This window comes from Mytilus californianus, unplaced genomic scaffold (assembly GCF_021869535.1).
Source record: "Mytilus californianus isolate M0D057914Y unplaced genomic scaffold, xbMytCali1.0.p SCAF_5, whole genome shotgun sequence".
Classification (NCBI taxonomy): Eukaryota; Metazoa; Mollusca; class Bivalvia; order Mytilida; family Mytilidae; genus Mytilus; species Mytilus californianus.
Genome location: NW_026262701.1, coordinates 109,137,212 through 109,159,534, shown reverse-complemented (window position 1 = coordinate 109,159,534; position 22,323 = coordinate 109,137,212). Strand labels below are relative to the sequence as shown.

General features: G+C 33.7%; 1 protein-coding gene across 2 annotated transcripts; it reads left to right on the top strand.

The window, feature by feature from the left end:
* Positions 1–1,785: 1,785 nt before the first annotated feature.
* On the top strand, positions 1,786–18,347 carry LOC127700541 (uncharacterized). 2 transcript variants are annotated; one of them, XM_052204084.1, is made up of 8 exons: positions 1,786–1,955; positions 2,361–2,474; positions 5,414–5,585; positions 9,955–10,111; positions 11,187–11,254; positions 13,207–13,279; positions 15,081–15,236; positions 18,153–18,347. In XM_052204084.1, the coding sequence occupies exons 1-8, from the start codon at positions 1,888–1,890 to the stop codon at positions 18,236–18,238; spliced, it is 894 nt and encodes a 297-aa protein (XP_052060044.1). In that variant the 5' UTR covers positions 1,786–1,887; the 3' UTR covers positions 18,239–18,347. The 2 variants fall into 2 exon arrangements, with proteins under 2 accessions (XP_052060044.1, XP_052060045.1); XM_052204085.1 differs by lacking the exons at positions 1,786–1,955; positions 2,361–2,474 and adding an exon at positions 2,798–3,203.
* Positions 18,348–22,323: the final 3,976 nt, after the last annotated feature.

Genomic DNA, 22,323 nt, shown 5'->3' with positions numbered 1-22,323 from the left:
ATGTAATTATTATTGTATTAAGAGAGCCTTATTGAAAATTGGTGTAATCCAAATGAGTTACTCTCTCTAAATAAAGATATTATTATTATTATTATTATTATTATCGAATCTATATACAAGATGATTTTTGTGTAAAATAAATAAGTACGTAATACATCTACTTGAAAATGTGTACTTTTTTTTAACTATTCGTGTTGTCAAGACCTACATACTTAGTAAATTTTGAATTAGTTCACAAGGTAACAGTCATTATTCCCGGATTGATACGAGTTGAAGAGTCTTCGTTCTAGTAAGATGTGTGCTTTGGGGCGAAGCGGAAAATAATCATAGTAATGTTCAAGTTTTTTTGTTAACCCTAAAGGGATTCTGCTTTGTTTTGCCCTCAAGGCGAGTATACGTTATGGTGGTGCTACCGACAACTATGTATAGCTGGTATTTTCTAAACAATGCCCGTAATATAAAAAGTTCCGCTAAATTTACACCAGTTGCAGTATACATGTCTTATAGGATTAAAAATTTCCTTTTGCTTTCATTCTTTGGGTAGTTTTTAAAATACATACATAGAAAGACCAATTCCTATATGGTAACTTTGTTCCTCTCTTTCTCGATCTCTCTGGGGTTTTTTTTTTGTTTTTTTTTGTGAAAACGACGTGGATGCACGTGCTGTCGTGCCTCCGGGTAGCCACGCCCCTGGTGCCCCTCCTGGAGCATTTACTGCCTAAACCCTTCAGGAACATATGAATTCCTATTCGATTTTGGTAGGGTTCATGTTGATCAATTTAAAGTTTTCTATATATTTTAATTCTGGACTTATTTATCTTTTCCCTTTTTTGGCCATGGTGTTGCCGGTTTTTCTTCGTCTTATGATTGTTTATTGCTCCTTTTATATCTTCTCTCCTTGTTTTTAAGTATGGATGATCGTAAAATAAGGAATATTTTCAGAGTGGATAAATTCATCCAAAACAAGGTAAGGCATGCTTGTGTAGTGTTCAGTATGTGGTATAAAAATAGAAAATTGAATATTCAGTGCAAATAAGGTAATAAATATATTTTTCAACACGTACGAGTTTTGTCTCATATTGAAATAAAACTGGAGGTGTGTGATAGTTCTAGTTTTCTTTTCCCTACAGAAAATGGTACATTGCATATATGACTATACATCCAATGTGAAGCTATGGTAAACGTGCTGCTCGACTAAAACAGACATACACAGTTTAACAATATAATATTTCTGTCTAAAACGATGTCTTTTTTAATCCTGCTAAAATCTATGCCTTTCTTACGAGACTTTGTACTGGAATCATGGGCACAAGATCTGTGTTTAAATCAGATTATTTCATTTTCGAATTATTATGCTTTGGCAACAATTTAGTATATATTATTCTCACGCAAACCCGAATTCCTAAACTCGAAGCTGCCATCTCATTTATTTACCACTGGATTTTTAATTTAAAATCTACTACAATGTGAATATAATCCACTGAAATGGTATTTAATAAGACCATTCTTGGACAATTGATAACGAGAAATTCAATATTAAAGAACTGTCTTTTGAAGCATTGAAATTTTCTCAAGAAAATATCGACATATGGATGACGGATGTCAAAATCAAATAAATTTCCTATGTCATAATTAAACAATAATCCTTGAAATCCTAAATATAGACAGCATAGTTCAAAGAATTGATAAACGATTCTTATTATCACGCGTAGGGTATTATGCGATGCACGAAAACGTCTTCAGAAATACAGCTTAAGCATTGTGACGTAACACATCGTTTGTCAGTGGTTACAATAATGATTGACAAGAATAGAAGAACTTTTGATTAATTTTCTGTGATGTGCCGAGTGTCGTACTATACCATGTAGAAAATGTCTACCAGATAGGATGCTAGAACGCGACCATCAAGTGAAGTTAAAGCGACCAAATGTATTTCCTTATGCAAGACATAAATGGTAAGTATTTTACTTTATTTTATGGGACTGTCATACAAGTGAGAGGTTTAGCTAGCTATAAAATCAGGTTTAATCCACCATTTTCTACCTAAGAAAATGCCTGTACCAAGCCAGGAATATGACAGTTGTTTTCCATTCGTTTGATGTGTTTGTGCTTTTGATTTTGCCATTTGGTAAGGGACTTTCCGCTTTGAATTTTCCTTGGAGCTCGGTATTTTTGTTAATTTACTTTTTACACAAGAACTCAAAAGACAAGAAGAAAAAAACCGGAAAAAATTAAAAAAAATGTAAAAGTTCAATTAAGAATCGGAAAATATATTTACTAAAGATGCTAAAAGAATCAAGTGAGAACTTTTGCTTATATTTTGGCTTAATACGTTTTAATCAAATTTACTTATCAAACAGGGTATCTGATTTAATTGCGAAAGTACAAGCTAAAAGGAACGAAGCAGTATGCAAGGAAGGACGAAAAGACGGAAAAAACAAACTGCCATTCATCTTTGGAGAACACACAGTCAAGTGAGTGTTTTTTTTTAATCTTTTATGACAGTTCATATTAGATCATATTATAAAGTCTTTGCTGAAATTTACAAGATGCGTTTTTACATTATATAACATTGTTGACCAATAACGATTTGTAATAAGCTTTAGACGTATAACAAACCTATCGAGATAACAGCAAAGTCAAATCGGTTTGTAATTCTTTCCCTAATACAATGCAATTTACCTTAACTTAAAAATCAATAATATCTAACAATAGAGTTATGTTCGGGTCACAATTTCACAGAAGTCTTTAAATTGATAGTTTCTTTAAATTAAACTTCCTTTCTCCATGTAGTGAATATCAAAAATAAAGTGCCAAAAGGTGGCCTTTGTCAAAGGCGGGCATTGAAATTTGAGTTGCAACAATATTTATACAAACCCCATTGTGGTTTTACTTACAAAACTACACAATATCATGTATTATTTCGACAGCATTTTATTACAAGCAGCGGTTCAATAAGTTAAATCAATAAATTAGTTGATAAAATTTTATTTTAATTCCACACGTAACAACCAGACTCGCTCCATATCAATAAACGATATCACGTATCAAGGAACGCAGTGAAAATATTGTGATCACTCGGGACGAAAAATGTTGGGATATAAATATTAAAGAATGGCGTGTGTTCACCCTCCCCTGAGGAGGAATAAGATCCATGCCATTCCAGTGTTTAGAAGGAGTAGTACAACAATTGGTCAAGACTGGTAAGGAACATATTAAAAAATACTTAATTTTGCTTTTGTACACTGAAATGTGTGTAGATTTTTTTTAATTAATAACTCGGTTATCTTTTTCATTTTAGTTTTATACTTGTTTGTTTTGCTTGTCTTAAATGTTTTCTCTTTCCTTTCAACATTTTTTTAAATTATTTTATTGTGTTCTGTTGTTGTAATTTCGGTTTGAACTGAGCTTTCAAACATAAAAGTAATGCATTAACACAATATGATAAGTAATTGATACCCTTTTCTAGTTCATCGGGTGAGCAATTGCCATCATTTGGCGTCCGTTGTCTGTCGTCGTCGGTATAAATTAAAAAAAAAAGTCTTCTCCTCTGAAACCACTAAACGAATTTGAACCTAATTTTGGTTCCTAAGATTGTTCCTTATGGTTTTAGTTTATAAGTAATATCTGAGATTTTTATTCGCCAACAAACATGACCAGCGTTGCTCAAATTTAACATACAAATACGGGATTGTAAACTCCTAATAGGAAGTGTAAACAGGATTATAAAACTAAAGCAAACGTACATCGGTCGTCCTGAACATGCATGAAATATTGGCCACTGGACGTCAAGCAACCAACAATCAAACGTACATCGGTAAAAATTATTAACGGGTCAGCAGTTCAATTTCTATATACCATTCATATTCTTACACATTAACATATATAGAGAGGATATCTAACTTTATATATGTTCACATCATTTGTGTTTTGTATCTTGTTTTTTGTCTAAAAAGTGTTTGATTTTGTACTATTATCCTTGCGAACCCATTTTGGAGTTAGTGTCCTTGATAAGTCATATTTACGCCATTTTGGCTATTAGCGTTAAAAATAGACATACCGGGCGAGTGATTCATGGTTCTGAAAGCCTTTAGTTATACCATAAACTACAAAGTTTGGGGTATATAGTTTTTGACCTGTCTGTCAGTCAGTCAGTCCTTTGGTCATTTTTGTTTTTGGACGCTAACTCAACTAATTAATATCTGATAGTAACCTTACTTGGATATATGCTCACATACGATGCGAGGAAGATTCCTGTTGATTTTAAGGTCAGCATGTCAAAGATCATGCAGTTACTAAAAATGTACTTAAATTTCATGCGTTTCTTAGACTGTTTATGCATGACGTCTTTACACCGCAGTAAATCCGTTGGATGTGTACTGATCGATATTTTAGTCTGGGAGAACATGATTTATTCATCAGTTGTTATTGGCTTTGAACTATCTTTCCAGTAACTGCGAGTACTCTTATTTCGGTGCTTTATGTCTATTGTTTTTATATTATTTGTTTTTGCGTCTCGTACCAATCTTTTGAGTAAAGCCAATTGCAACTGATTTTTAGTTTGTTCTTATGTTGAGCTGTTACACTACTGCATGTCCAAGGTTAGAGGAGGATTGAACGCTCACAAACATGATTAACCCCGTCACATTCTCTATGTGCCTATCCCAAGTCAGAATTTTGTAGAACAGCGGTCGTCGTTTGTTCATGTCTGTACGTCATATTTGTTTTTCGCACATTGTTTCGTTATAAATTAGGTGGTTAGTTTTCTTGTTTAAATTGTTTTAACATTTTTCATGTCAGGGCGTTTTATATCCGACTGTACGGTATGGATTTTTCCTCATTATTGAAGGTCGTAAAATGGCCTATTTTTGCTTACTACCACTTCATTTTAACTCTAGTTCATTGGCAATCATACCACATCTCCCATTTTATATGTATAATAAAACGATGACCCCTATTGACGTTGAGGTTGATATTTCAAAGGTCTAGGTCAAAGTTACTAAATAAACCATAATTTGCGCAGAAATATTTGTACTACATATACATAGGACTGTACATAATTCCGTATGGGATTTTATTCTCGTGTGACATCAAAATTCGAAATCTTTGAGGCACAAAAATAACTATAGTTCAAAGACAACTGAAAGAAATACCAAACGATTTTCGTTTTGTATTGATTTGTACTTTCCTACAAATTCAAACAAAAACTATAAGGAAAATGCTGTTTTCATCGAATAGATTTGGACAAAATCAGAGCATTGAAACAAGAATTTGAAAATGCATTTTTAATTGATTTCTAATTTCACCACAAGTAGTTTCTAGGGTCGTAACCTAAATGTTATTAAGAAATTTGAAAGGTTTCTAAATTAACTTGTAATATAGATATATGTTAATTAATATTGTATGGTTTCAGGAACAGATATCCAAGTTCGAAGTGGCAAACCGAAAACCAGATTCGATACAAAGTAATCGACTTCTCCCGTACCCCTCGTGACAGTCCGCCGTTCCTTGTCACCACTTTAGATGACAGATATCATAATCCACATTCAAAACAGATATTCCACATCAAAAGAATTAACAATAAGGTGAGAGATCCGTCCGTGTTCGAAACGACACCATGCATAACGTATAGTAGTGCCGTTTCAAAACACGAATCAAAGGCATTTATGCATGTGCATACGTCAATAAATTTACGTACAGTGTAGTCTTGCATGTGTGCTTTGAAAAAAACCAACTTTGATAAAGCTTTAAGCTTGTTTGTCTTATTGTAAACCCGTTGTAAGAGATTCTCCTAAATACCAGTGACAAATATGTTTAAGCCTTTAAAAAAATGTAATAAAGCTATACAAAAGTATGCCCGCAAAGTCTCCGGGCACTGAATACTAAATCGATAGACATGTGTTTGTTGTTATCCTGCAAGTATTCATTCTATAAGTAAGACGGTGTGTCATAGTATACATTGTACACGGAAGAGGTTGATTCTGAACTAAGTTCGAGTGTAGAAGTTGAGTAGTATTTTGTATGCACCATGTATATAAAAATTCAGATCAAATATTACTTTTCCATCTGTAAAATTTTTCATTAAAAATCTAACTTATGACAATTTATTATTATACATCATAAGTATGTGTACCTAAGTGGGAGGAGTTGACCATACAAACCGTGCACGAAAATGTAGTTTAAAAACATATAAAATTTCATTTACCCGATTTCAAAATTCTGAAAACATGCACACACATAGAAAACGTAAATTTTTTAGATTAGATAATAAACTTCTGGCTGAAATCTGCAGGAGGAATAGATACACCGCAGATTCAAAATTCAATAAAATTTAACCATATATAAGCCGTATGGACGTATTGTGGTTATTTTTGTCGTTAGTCTGCAATTTTAAAGACGTATACCCCACATCTCCTTTTACTATTTCAAACATTATATATTTAAAATTGAAAAAAGCACGATTTACTAACTAAAATCAAAATCCTGATAAACCAGCACACCTTCAGTTTGTTGAAAACATAAAGGTAATTATAGGTAGGTAGGTCATTTGTTATGTATTGTATACATATATATGTCAATTTTATGAATGTACTTAAATTAATACTGACTATACTGTATCCAATAATTATTTGAGTTTGAAAATTAGAATTTTCTACCTTGAAAACTGTACGTGAAGTTGGGTGTGAATCCCTTACTATCAGGGATAAATTGATATATTAGTACCCAACGACTCTTTGTTATCGAGTTGGACACTAAATAGTTCTACACGATACCAAACACGATTTTATTGTCACAATCTATATAAATGAGAAAACATAATCATCACATCGCCTCTCACTCCGATATTGTCAGCAATGGACTAGAAAACAAACAATGAAATTATGGGCAGTTGCTAAGTGATACTGAGTTCTGCGGAGTAAAATTCGAAGTTCAACCAAATAATTTGTTATAAACTTTGAATATAAAAATAAGAAGATGTGGTATGATTGCCAAATAGACAAATATCCACCAGAAACCAAATTGACATAGAAGTTAACAAATATAGGTCACCGTACGGCCTTCAACAATGAACAAAGCCCTTATTTCAATACAATATTGATGTTGAATGGTTTTTAAAAACACTTTTACCTAAACGTTTGTGTCAGAAAGACTTGTCTATTGACAATAAGTTAGAATATTATACCATTCGAAACTTTATGAATACATCGTCAATGCTGAATTGTTCCACAATTGCAAACATTATGGCGGCATCAATACAAAAACTATACAATTAAGATAATGATTTAGACAGGAACTTTGCATATCCGTTTTTCCTTATACATTGTATATACTTAAGAACAATTGTCAGCACATTGTTGCTGATTTGAAAGGAAACCCACTTTAATAACACATTAATAACTTTTAATATAAGTGTGTAAAGATTTTGATTTCTCAAATACCTTATTAAAGTGAAAATCGCCCTTTGAAGTGGTTTAATCCAGAAAATAATGTTTGTTTTACTCAAGTACGTGGCCTTTTAATGGAATTGTACAATTGAATTTTGAACAATCTCTAAAAGATCATTCAGTTCAACTAAGATAAACACAAAATCAGAGTGCCGATGTAGTTTATTGTGGTTATCAAATGTTAGATAAACACAAAAATCACAGTTCAAATAAAGTTTATTGTCCTTATCAAATTTTAGGAAATCAAATTTAACAAAGTAAATAGTGCAGAATGCTCATATTAAGATTTTATAAATACTATGATTCCTTCTTAAACAATTCATATCATTCAACATATACATAGCTCGATACCCTAACTTGTGGAGGTTATCATCTACACAGCAGTTAATGTACTTAACGTTAACAAAATCAAAATCCAATCAATGAAATACCTGGAGCTGTCCACGCTCTTTGTGAAGATCTACAACACATGAAGTCCAACAATAGGACTTTAAATGTGCAGTAGTAAATCGTTGCCCTTTTTCCGAGCTGGATTGAACCTATGCGCATGAGACATCGTGACAACCCCTCTATAATGAGTACAATGCTTAAGACCACTCGAACAACTCAGCTTTATAACAAAAAATCGTTAGTGTGGCGATGCCTTTTCTCATCGGCTTCATTTAGGGTTGAAACACAGAACAAGAAGTATGTTCTTCTTTCAGGTCTAACACATTTCTTTGAAATTGGTATTGTACACTTCTTTGTAAAGCACACGTCATTTAGGAGTTTGAAAAAGAATACGTGTGTGTTGACATTTCTTCCTACAATCTATTACTACAGTCTACGCTATCATTCCGACTTGGCGTGTATGTCTAGTACATATGAAAATAAGAAGATGTGGTATAATTGCCAATGAGACAATTCTCCATCATAGACCGAATGACATAGAAGCTAACGACAATAGGTTAGCAGGTTTCATATCACAGAAACACGATCTTTTCTTAAAAATGGTTGTAAATAATAACTGCTGGGTCCATCCATTTCCTACAAAAATCCTTCAATATACTGTGTATTCAGATAATGTGTCAATATTCAGATCTTCGGTTGCCCTTGGTATCAGTCTGTTTTAATACTTCCATTACTGCACCGTCGTGGACTCACGTTTGAAGAATATCAATATAGATATGCATAATGACCTTTTTGCTATATTGGTGCTGCATATTTTGTTCATGGACGTTTAATCCATATCTTTTTTGTTCTTCTTCAGATTACTGTAAATTCAGAAATATTTGTCATGGTTTTATTGTTACAAGAACTGAGACGGAATATGTTTCACAAAAATAAAAACTCGAATTTTGAATTTTGATAGCATTATTTGTATGCCATGCATTATCACTGAACTAGTACACATTTTTGTTTAGGGCCAGCTGAAGCACGTTTCCGGGTGCGGGATTTTATCGCTGTGTTGAAGACCCATTAGTGGCCTTGGCTGTTTTCTGCTCTTTGGTCGGGTTGTTGTCTCTTTGACACATTCCCCATTTCCATTCTCAATTTTATCATTATCTGAAATTGCAATTATTAATTTTTGTCCGTTCTTCAACAATCTCAATAATAAATCCACCCAAAAATTTCCGAATTTGATGTAATCTTTGTCCATTCTTTGGTATTATTTGAAAATTCTTTCAAATAGCGAAGTGGATGATCTCTGTTATTGTCATATCTTTATATATACAATACAGAAATATACATTTTTATGCTAGTTTCTTACTGTTATCTCACAATCGCATGAATTTCTGAAGGACCTCCTTTTACAAGACATAATACTAATTGACAGAACGAAGATTAAATATAAATTACGTCAGAAGAAATTTGATATGAAAATTAAAATATGTCAAGAGCGAGTTATTCTTTACATGGAGTTCTTAGTATTGAAAAGTTATATGATTGAACACCTTCAGATAAAAGTGGTAGTTTAATCGTATATCAGTCCATTTCTTTTGGGGGAACAAATACAGGGTAACTGGGTAAGCTAGTTGAATTTATTGATTAACTGCATTTTTCTTGCAGGGTTCCCTTTTCGAATGAATTGTTATTTTGGTGTCTTCATTTAGAAGATAGTGATTCTGTAAAGCTTTCAAATTAAGATAGAATGGTGTCAGAATGTATAGACGATTGTACAATTGAACCCCATACCAATTGCAAGTATGAGTAACGGGGTTAAATATAAGTGCGACGGGACGGCATAACTATGAAGTGACCTTTTTGTAAAATTGTTATTTGTATGTGAAATCGTTTATTGTATGTGAAAAAGCACAGAAAAACGATTCCTACTTTAAGTAAGTTTTTCTTTTTTTCTTGATATTTAATTGATAAAAAAAATAAAAGTCGATTACCAGGAACTTATTGATGTACGTAATCGGTTGTTCTCAGCACTTCCGGTCTTGTAAGAAAATTACCGTGTAGTCCATGTTCAACTATGGTAAGAATCACGTAGTCGTTATAAATAATCATGCTTTATCTTTTTCAGCCCGTCTGCAGCGTTAATACATGGAAGAACTATCCAAATGAAATGGAAAAGAAGACACAGAATAAAACTATTTATTCATCATCTTTTGAACATCGAACTCCGGATGTCAGAGTTTTGATCAAAAACCAAGATAAACATGTTTTAGCACAAGGAATCGGTAAGCTAGCAGACACACTGTACTTTTAAAACATTTTACATTGCAGGTAATCCGCGATCCACAAATTTGAAGCATTTTGAGTCTAAATGATATGAAACATGTACAAAGTTTAATTCTCTGAAGTTAGCTCTGATCTTCCTCGATTCTAGAATTTCTTGGATATTTTTTCTTTTTCTGTTGATTGCTTAAAGTACATTTGAAAATATTCCAAAAAAGGAAAATAATCAAAGAAAATCAAAATATTGGATGAGAAGTTGGTGGACAGGACAAAAAAAAAGGAGTTGATAGTTAAGATTCCCATTGAAAATTTTGCTAGGTCAGAAAATTTGCTCTCTGTACAAGTCGGCAATCTCCAATACGTGTGATGGCTTTAACATCCTCTTATTTGGATAGTAATTGATACATGTTTATCATAACTGTGGGTTAAATGTTCTGTAGTACCGTATTTACCGGTATTTGGACATTCCATCTATCCAAGCGAAAGTATATGAGAAAGTTGAGTCACGTATACATGTCAGTTAATCTGGTTTTTATCATTTTATTAATTTTATGACACATCCTTACTAGTTATCAGTTTTATGGATAGTGATATCTACCATATTTTAAAAGTATAGCATGTGTTAAGTGATTTTAGATGTTAATATATTTTTTCTATTGATTGAAACAACAATGTCTTGTGTCATTTTGTATCAATATCTTAAATTAATTTTTTGTGTCATGCAAACCGTGAGCTATGTTGCTATGATCAAATTAATTTGTGCAAATATTATATTGCTGTTCACATATTGTATGGTTATGTTGTTCAAATAACATTCAAAGTAAATTGATTTTGTTAAATTAATTGGTTTTTTTTCAAAACGCTTCACGAAGGTTTTCGTCTGTGCGTTTGTCCTTTTCAAGCTATACCAACTTAACGAATTGATTTCCAGGAACTCTTCTAATTAATGAAACTTTTCGAACTTAATTCCTGTTTATACTGCAGGAATATTCGTTCATCCCTTTCTCTCGATCAATTATTTTAAATAATAATTTTTGTTCACTCTGTTTTTAAGTTTAATGTCGCTTTCTATTGTAGTTCCCTTTGACCAACCTGAAAACACGTGCGACGTGAAGGAGGAAATGTTTCTACCTATCTGTGATACCGTATGTATTACAAAATAAGAACTGTTTCAATCTCTTCAAGGGGGCCTCGGTGGTCTAAGTAGTTCAATTTCCGTATCACAAGTTTGACAATACTGAGGGTGTGATCATGTTTGAGCCCCGCACGTGGCAGGTACGTTCGACTATCCGGGCAGTCCAACTTCCGCAACCATAAGAACAGACCACCACGAAATAGCCAATAGTGCTGAAAGTGGCGTCACTGAAACACCAATCAATCGAATCAATCAACGTCTTACTTCGGGGCCGTTTATATCTCATTATTATTATAATTGTAAATTGCATTTTTAATATTATTGTTAATTCTATTTTTTTTTATCATTTTGTAATTGCCAATTGATTTATTACTCCCGAGTAAGTTTCAGTAAAACCAATTAGAAACCATGCACTAAACACAGGTAGGTCGAGATTTAATTGTGTGCATTTGACGTATATTTTTCAGAGTTACGTCTTTAAAAAAAGCAGAAACTTAATATAAGGTTTCAGACCAATATTTTGAATTTACTAAATAATTCATCACAATGCCTAAAGGGCACTTAACATTGGTAAACTTTGCATATTATACATTTATCACATATAATGGCCCTTAATTAAAGGATCGGTTCCGACTTCAGCATGCTTCGACCAAATTCTTTGAAAATTTTAATTAATATTTGGAACCACAAACACAATAGGAATTTAAATATGTGTCATAATAATGCACGAAAAGGATAATTATTGGAATGAAAACAGTCAAAATAACGTGAACTCCAAACAGACTGAGAGTGATAAATGTCGACAGGGGCTATGCATGGTGTATATTATGCGAGTCTAAATTCATATCACATAGAACAAATGTCACGGTCAAGACCCAGAGGCGGATTTAGGGCCCCCCTTATGGAGCAATATATATGATAAATGCATAAACTTTTTACAAGTATCACTCCAAACGTTGGCTTGCCAGTCCCCCTTTTCAAAATCATGGATCCGAACCTAATAACATAGTTAAACAAATAATAATGTCAATTAGATTTGAGGTGACATGTTGGAACCATGACAGAGTTAAGTTTGTCTTGGTAAGTTGAGGCTCTGAAACGATAAAACGATTCGTGATTGCTACCGTAGAACTTGTGAAGTGATGATTTCAGTCCTTCTTCCGAGAGAACCTGTTAAAGAATTTGTTTGGTTTATTGTGAAGCTGACAAAATGGATACATGTTCTGGTTTGTTGTATTCTCTGAGATACGTCAACGCAATATGCCAATGCAGGAGATATGTTATATCTCTAAAAATGGGAAAGTCACTATGCGAAAACTGAAATCATCAATTATGGCATATATTTTACTCCTAAAGAACTAGTTTAGCAGTTGCGTATGTGTCCATGGACGCATTCTTATATCAGCTGGATATTAATTAAAATGTATATAATCAATTATGAAAATTACAAGAAACTCGGAAGCTTGTTTTCATTGATCCCGAATTCCAGTAAATATTGAAAGTTCGAAGAATTTTCTTTTACATCTTGTATAGTTTCATTATCACAAAATGAAAACGACTAATTTGATATAAATTTGACCTTTTTACTTGGAATAGGTTATCTCTAGAAACATTATAAAAATTACAAATAAATAATCCCGAAAATTAAAAGAAGCGCTCAATGCTCAACATTACAAAAAGTTTGCAGACATTAAAAGTCGCAAAGGTACGTACTGCTCAATACAAAAAATATTGCCAATGAATGAGATATGTTATATCTCTAAAAAGGTCTTTCAGATGAAAAACCTTGAACAACTGACAAAAAGTTGAACAAAACATGTAACTCTCTTAGAATTTTATAGATATAGGCCATAGACGTTCATGAATAAAATAAACTTAATCTGACACATATCATATGTTGTTGAATGTTTTGATTGATAATGTTAAGAACTGTTGTTATTGAACTTTATATTTTATTCGTAGACAAGAATACCATCAGCGCCGAATCCTCACAGATATTTGTTAAGGAAGAAAAGGATACCAGCTCCACATCAGCGTAAGTGAAATAGTTAATATATGATAGCATGTGACCTGGAACATGCTTGTGTTAGTAATTTCTCCCTCCGATGGCAAGGGACATGATAGCATGTGACCTGGAACATGCTTGTGTCAGTAATTTCTCCCTCCGATGGCAAGGGACATGATAGCATGTGACCTAGAACATGCTTGAGTCAGTAATTTCTCCCTCCGATGGCAAGGGACATGATAGCATGTGACCTGGAACATGCTTGTGTCAGTAATTTCTCCCTCCGATGGCAAGGGACATGATAGCATGTGACCTGGAGCATGCTTGTGTCAGTAATTTCTCCCTCCGATGGCAAGTGACATGATAGCATGTGACCTGGAACATGCTTGTGTCAGTAATTTCTCCCTCCGATGGCAAGGGACATGATAGCATATGACCTGGAACATGACTGTCAATGTTTCTCCCTCTGTACCAATGGCAAGGGATATGTTCCACTTGTCGTAGACTTAATCCCCTCTTTTCCTCATTTATGACATCACCGAATGCGACTTGTCACTGGATTCTTACTTATAATGAGGAACACGATGGGTGGCCCTATAGTGGAGCATGAACTGTTGGGCGTTTATTTTCAGTTTTCTGTTTAGTATTTTATGTTATAAACAGTTTTGTCCATTGTGTTGTTTGTCTTTCTTCGATTTTTGGTTTTTGATTGCCTCCTTGGTATCTTTTCTAATTTTTCTGAAACACCTGACTTCATCGGAGGGACTTCCTATCCCCACCACGGGTTTTTGTTGGGTTCCTGTTGCATAATCTTTCTTTTTCTGTTTAGTGTTCTGTTGTCGTCTATTTATTCTTCTCGACATGGTATTATTCGTCCTGTTTTGATGTTTATAGTTTTGACTACCCTTGGTATATTCTTTCATTTTCACAGAAAGAAAGCAAAAGTAATACGAGTTGAAGTGGGCTTATAAAGTTCTCAACCGTACACAAATGCCATTCGTGGCACAAATATCTTGGTTCAACAGTCATCCAATTACACGATTTCAACGTTACCAAATAAAATAAAAACACGTTTTCCTCTATTTTAATTCACCAATCTTTCTGGAGCGTCTAAATAAACTCCAAGTTATTACTGGGTACTGACTGTTTTCGTCTGTTTAGGGGACGTATTATGGTATACCGTTGTTCGTCCGTCTGTCCGTCTGACTTCAACTTGTCGGACAATAACCCAAAAACGCTTTAACCAGTTTGCTTGAATTGTTTATATCTATTGACGTAAGCTCCCTTTCGATTTTTATAAATTTTAGAATTTAATTTTCAGAGTTATGGGTTTTTTTTCATTAAAAAAAGAGAAATTTTCCAGTTTTCGGACAATAACTCAAAAAGGCTTTGAGCAGTTTTCATGAAACTTTGGTGAATTGTTTATATCTTTTGACTCAAGCTCCCTTTGGATTTTTATAAATTTTAGATTTTATGTTTCCGAGTTATGGGGTTTTATTCATTAAAAAAGGGGGATCTTCCAGTTTTCGGACAATAACTCAAACGTGCTTTGAGCAGTTTTCATGAAACTTTGATGACTGGTTTATATCTATGAAAATACCCTCCCTTTAGTTTTTTTTTTATAAATTTCTGACATGACATTGATGAGTTATGGTACTATATTCGTTGAAAAATGTCATCCGAGGCCTATTTTCAAAATAAATGCATGATACGTTATTTTGCAAATATAAGTTAACTTGTTACTGCTAATGCTACAAAACTGCTCACTAAGTAACGGTTTGATAACCTGTTTTTATTTTAAAACATTTCATTAATACTGCATACTTTGCAGCCATGGGAATATTTTATCCCGAGAGTCCACAGCCAGATCTACCACCCGAAAGACCAAAAACACAATGTGACAAAGTCAGCATCTCCACGCTATGTGGTCAGGAATTTACTAGAAAGAAATATATTCCACAGCCAAGGGGAAATTTTGAGCCAGGAGGTAAGTGGTATAACACAGTATTAGTACTTGAAGTGATAGGAACAATAGTGACAAACAGTTTATCATAACAGGATAACAGAAAATACCAAAAATAGTGACCTTACAACATTCCACACCAGACACCAGCACGCAACTCCTTAAAAATAGACGCACAACAATGAAAACCACATGGTCCAGATAGCCTGACTTAGAACAGGCAGAAAATGTGGTGGAGTTACTAGTAAAACAGAGTCAGTTTTACATGCGCACCCAACGGTAAAAGTGACGCTACCCAAATTTGAACTTGATCTGAGTTTTGTGGTAATAAGCATTGTGTGTAAGTCTCATAACATTTGGTTGGGGCTAACTTAAGTAGAGAACAGAAACTAAAAATTCAGCAATTTTTCTATTTGTAAACACGCATAACTCTAGAACGGTTGTGTATAAATTTTATAACATTAGGTTGAGACAAACTAAAGTTAGAGAACGGAAACGAAAAATTCAGCAATTTTTATGTTTATAAAGGGACATAAATCAAGAATGGTAAAAGTGACGCCACCAAATTTCGTACTCAATCTGTATTATGTAGTAATAAGCATTGTGTATAAGTTTCATAACATTTGGTTGAGGCAAACTTAAGTTAGAAAACGGAAACAAAAAAATTGTACTTGATCTTAATTTTGTGGTAATGAATATTGTTTATAGGTTTCATAATGTTTGGTTGGGGCAAACTTAAGTTACAGATTGAAAACTGAAAATTTTGCAATCTTTCGATTTATAAAGGGGCATAACTCAATAATGGTTAAATTGACACTACTCAAATTCAACTTGATCTGTGTTTTATCAGTGGAAGTCAAAATTAAACATTGCATTGTATAAAGCATTGATTGTAGTTGATTCAACTATAATCATGGACAAAGGAAGATAACTCCAATTTTAAAAATTACTTGATATTTAGAAGAAAATATTTTTTTTCTTCAATTTTTCCATTTATTAAGGGGCATAACTCTAGAACGGTTAAAGTGACGCCACCAAAATTCAAACTTGATCTGTGTTTTGTGGTAATAAGCATTGTGTATAAGTTTCATAACATTTGGTTGAGGCAAACTCAAGTTAGAGAACGGAAACGACGTACGTACGTACAGACGGACAAGGGTAAAACTTAATGCCCCCACCGCTACGGCGGGGGCATAAAAAAACCTGTACAGTGCAGCTATCAACAGGATGACCATTAACTTGATTAAGAAAATAATAGACGACACATTATCTTAAAAGCAGGGTTAAAATGAGCTCGCTACTACATGAAACAAGCTAATGTAACGACAGCTATTGGTATCTTGTTCTGTTCATCAACGATGCAACACATGACTTATAAAGTACAAATTGATAAATGATTTTAATGTTTAAAATACGTATGCTACTGGTTTGTGTGCTGGTTGTAGCTCCTCAAGTGTTTGCACATCCTTAGCTTTTAAGTACTCCTGATGGAGGTAAGTCCAGAAAAGCGCTTGGACACAACTTATTTATAAAATGTCCAAATTGCAACCATTTTAATATATTTATCAATAACCAGACCATTTGAAATATCTAAGAGGGAAGGAATGCCCTTTATCGTCAAGCGTCATATGTCCGTTTTTCGCTATCGTTAGGGTCAAATGAGCCTTAATTTTTGATCGTCATTCGTCAAATCTCATTTTGTAGCTACCGTTTGCGTCAAATTTACCATCATTCGTCATGTGGAGTACCCCATTCCTACCCTCATCTAAATGAGATTCGCAAGTTAAACAGATACATGTCATGCGCACAAAGTTCAGTATCGTACGTTTATTAAACTTAAAAATCAGTTTATATTACAAGTTATTTATGTTATAACATCACCATCGATGTCGAGGCCTAAATATTTGAATATTCAAAACCTAGTATAAACGTTGAACAGCTGATGAAACTAAAAAGGACCAAAAGTAGTTACTAAAAAGTGTACACAAACTCTGTCAAGGTATTAGAGCTTTGCTTTGCATGAGGGAGATACATTGTTCAATTAAACATGATTTCAAACTTTTTATAACAGAAAATTTCAATAAAACCTACAGATTAGATTACATAATATCTACCACTGGTGAGAGTTACGACACCGACCATTCATCTTTTGTGTGGAGGGGTATGGGTTTTCTTTTAAATAAAATGATATAGAGTTTCTTGAGAAAAGAAAAATTTTGTTTCACAAGGGAGGTCAAAACAGTTGTTTGTTTCCATTCAAGATAAGGAAAAAATGTATGCTTCATCGCTTTATAATTTACGGTTTCTAACTTTGGCCTGAGGAATCGACAACACGTAAATAAAATTGAGAATGGAAATGGGGAATATGTGAAAGAGACAACAACCCGACCAAAGAGCACACAACAGCCGAAGGCCACCAATGGGTCTTTAACGCAGCGAGAAAATCCCGCACCCGGAGGTGGTCCTCAGCTGGCCTCACAATATTTATTCAGATCGTCTTTATTCAGACTTGATCAATGGCGAACACTGCTTTCGTCAATACATAATTTGTATTAGGTGCATTCGAAGCGCTTTTTTGAATACTACTAAACCTTAAATTAGACCACTCAGCCATATTTTTTTTAATTAAAGGTGTACCGCGGTATATATGATTTGGGAGCTACAAAAGCAAACAAAGCATGAACAGTCCTGAATAGATTTTCTCAACCGTCTTGTTTTTAGAGAATAGAAGGTTTATCTAGTATCAGGATTTCCATCAGCTCAAAATTTCAGAATAATAAAACTCCGTATGGATTTCATTTGTCACAAGAACAGGAAAACAATTGAAAGCCTAAATTGTTTAAAAATGGAGTTTTTCATAAATGCTGATATAACCCTGATTTTTATTCAAAACAGATATTTTTTTATTTGACATTCCATAAATTATGCATGTATTTTTAGCCTTTGATGGTGGTGCACCACAGATACAGACACACAGATTCAATGACAAATTTCTACCACTGGTGCGAGTTAAGCCTATAATTTAATTTTATGTGCAAAGGTGTTTTTAGACTTCTTTTGAATAATCATAGGAACATATTTTTTGATTTGTATATCATTGTTATATTTGTTAAATAAATAATTAACAACATGAAACTCTTTTTTCTGATTCCGGTCGGTTTGGGTTAGATAAAATCAGTACAATCACTTACCATCTTCATTTTCAAATCCAACAAAAAATTGTCCAAAGACATAAATGGTGGCGTTACAATACCCATGGTTTTTAATTTGAAAGGCTATATAAATGGTAATGACGCTAGAATTGCATCTGTTTGAAATCTATTAATGACAAGTTCTATAAATTAAAAAAATAAGGAAAAATCCATCCTCTCAAAATTTACCGACTTCAACAGACAAATGCGTAAAAAACGAGAACACTCCATCGAACAATTCTTACCATCAACTAAATTTCACTATTTGTGAAAATCTACAAAAAATATCAATATGAGTAGCACATCTTCAATGTACATACGCACAACATGCAACGTCTGAAGGCTCTTAAAAAGCGAAGGCTGTTTACATAAATTGGATGATGATGATGATGATGGTGATGGACGTCTGTTTAACGTCCAGTGGCAATTTAAAGGCATACTCAGGTCGAGAACTTGTTAATCAATCTAATTAAAGTATATATCTCTGATTTCGTTATACTCATACGAGGGAGTTACGATTGATCGATATTTTAATTAGATTGCTTGTTAATATGATATGTATAAAATCCTTGATTTGCACTAATTCGACACGCTGTAGTATAAGTTAAGTCCTCAGGAAGAAACGTCTTTGCTCTTACTCCTAAATGTTGGGTGCTTAGCGGAAAAGGAGTTTTACCAATTGTAAAGTCTTTGGTTTGATACGGACAATGATAGATACCAAGGAGACAACAACGATCAGAAGTCGAATGAAAACTGAAATACCATGGCCAAAACGTAAAAAAAACAACGATAAGATAAGACATACAAAAACAAAGCACTACACAAAAAACTAAAGACTGAGCAACATGAACTAGAACAAAAACCGAGGTAATCCCAGGTGCTCCGGAAAGATCGTCAGATCCTGCTCAAATCGTGACACCCCTATGTTACTCTTGTTAAAATACGTTTATGAATGCGATTAGGTGATTATGCATCATATAATAGCAGATTGGTGAATGTCCGTTGTTTAAACCTAAGACCTAACCCGTTCATAAACAATCGGCACAAGAAAATTCTATAACTTAACCGAATTTAAAGTTGTGAAATGAAAACAACGTTTCCAGGACAAAGGATAAAGACGGCCAGACTGACACCGAAGAAAACAACGCAGACATTTAAAATAAAATAGGACATAATACAACACTGAAACCTAAAGCAAAAGCAACACTCACTCCTTTAAAACAAAACTATTGGGGATGGCATGTGCTCCGGAAGGGTAAGTAGATTGCATCGTGCAGTGTGGGAAAGCCCCGATTTAAAACTGTTGGTTGCGTTGATTACACAAATCGGCACCTTTCATCATGCTGAAAATATCTAAATGTGTCAACAAAGTGAGGTGTACATCTTAAATGTTTATGCAAACATCTAAAAGTTGGAAAGTTCAACTGTAGAATATATATGATCTGAGGACACAGATACAGACAACATATAACCTAATGTATACATTTATCCTTATGTTCAGAGCATAAGTTCTGATCAAATTATGTCCAACACCATGCACATATATTGATGTCGTCTGATAACGTATCATGAATTCATGCCTGTTCGTTTTTCCCAACCATTCAAGGACATATGATGCTAGTATGACCGGACAATTTGGACTGTGCAATGAAATTAGTTTTTAAACAACATTTTATGAATTCAATTGTTTTAATGTATATTCTTGTTTTGCATTTATTTTATTATTCTGAACTTTGTCGTAAATTTAGGCATAAGTGTTTTACACGGATTATATGTCATAATCTTGGACAAAGGACTTAAATTCATTTACTCTATTCATTTAATTACTTATTCTCTGTAACAGTTTAGACAATAATTTACTTATACGTGTCGGACATCAATTACTCTTCTAGTCTATTGTTATTTCTATTTGGCATATGTTAATCTTCTTAATCCTTTAATTGCTTGTGCTTATATATATTGTTATTGTTTGTATGTTACATTACATTTGGTTTGGAGTTTGTTGTTCGGTCTTGCCGGACTGCAAAAATAAAAGTTTTAAGGAGCGAAATATTCCTTCTTGATTTCCATTTAGCCGGAACGCCATTTAACCCGGCTATATCTGGTGGAGGACCCGGGCAACGCATTTTGTGGATACCTTGTTCTACCTGTGACGCTGATCCCCCAGCAAACAGAAAAATGGATACGCGGAGAACCAGAAATTTAGGCCGAGACTGGAGATACCAGATGTCTGATCATGGAACTACCTTTCAGACAAGAAATGTTCAACATATGGACAACTACCTATGTAAGTTTTGTGGAAAGACTGTGAACAATCAATTTCATTTTAGACAATGTATAGCAAAAACGTCATTTTGTTATAAGTGCAGAAGTTTTGGACATTACGCCAGAATGTGTAATTTTCACAGACAACCGGACGTGAAAGTTGTTAAGGTTAAATCGAAATCCAAGTTACGTCGTGACGCAGAAAGAATGATAAAATTCAAAGAACAGAAAGCTATGTCAATTTTTCCTTGTTCGGAACTCAATACTATAGAACTGATGGACTTCTTTCCAACCTTAGAATATAACAAGGAATGCATAGATAACGTAAGACTCAGGCACGACCGAGTGAATTCCGAGAGAGTTAAATTCAAAATTAAAAGTGTACACTATGAAAAGAAATTTAAAGAATTAAATCAAAAGCATACCAGTGTTGTTAGCAATCTAGAAAAACTTCAAAAACAAGATGCAGATGATAAAAAAGATATGGAAAAATTACGGGAACGCATTACTGATCTTGAAGAAGCTAACTTTCGGATTTACGATCAAAGATGTGAAGCAATTGACCAGCAATACCAATTACAACGCGACAAAGAACATATGCGGGATCGAATCACCAAACTAGAAGACGAATTGGACAATTTTCGGAAAAATACAAGAGAAGATAACTATTCAAACCAAAACTATCGTTACAGAGGACGCCACAACCACAGAAGAAACTTTCGGAACAATTTCAGATGAACAGTAAGACCCGGGTCGTGTCTTCAAGGGCCGCGGGAATATATGACCGGACAATTTGGACTGTGCAATGAAATTAGTTTTTAAACAACATTTTATGAATTCAATTGTTTTAATGTATATTCTTGTTTTGCATTTATTTTATTATTCTGAACTTTGTCGTAAATTTAGGCATAAGTGTTTTACACGGATTATATGTCATAATCTTGGACAAAGGACTTAAATTCATTTACCCTATTCATTTAATTACTTATTCTCTGTAACAGTTTAGACAATAATTTACTTATACGTGTCGGACATCAATTACTCTTCTAGTCTATTGTTATTTCTATTTGGCATATGTTAATCTTCTTAATCCTTTAATTGCTTGTGCTTATATATATTGTTATTGTTTGTATGTTACATTACATTTGGTTTGGAGTTTGTTGCTCGGTCTTGCCGGACTGCAAAAATAAAAGTTTAAGGAGCGAAATAATCCTTCTTGATTTCCATTTAGCCGGAACGCCATTTAACCCGGCTATACTAGAATGACAAGAAAGTGGATGTGGTGTATTAATTCATTACACACTATTCATACAAACACTAGACAAAACACAGAAACAAAGGAACATTACTGTTGTTGCTGTTCTTTACTTAAAAGTTAGTCAGACCCTCAACACAGAGGAAAAGCTCATACCTAACTGCAAACTAAAAAAGCCCAAATTCTAGAAAGGAGACCATCAAAGATCTGCCATCAGCACCTAATTTCTTAAAGGGCAAAAACATTAAGACATTTGAATAAAAAAACACTGACGAGGTTCTGACTTGGGCAGGCACATGCACATGCAATATAAATTATAGGTCTAGATAAGTGGAATTACAAGAGACGCACGATATAATAACATCCAGGAGTCTGTAATTGAGTGGCTGACGTTGGTTGT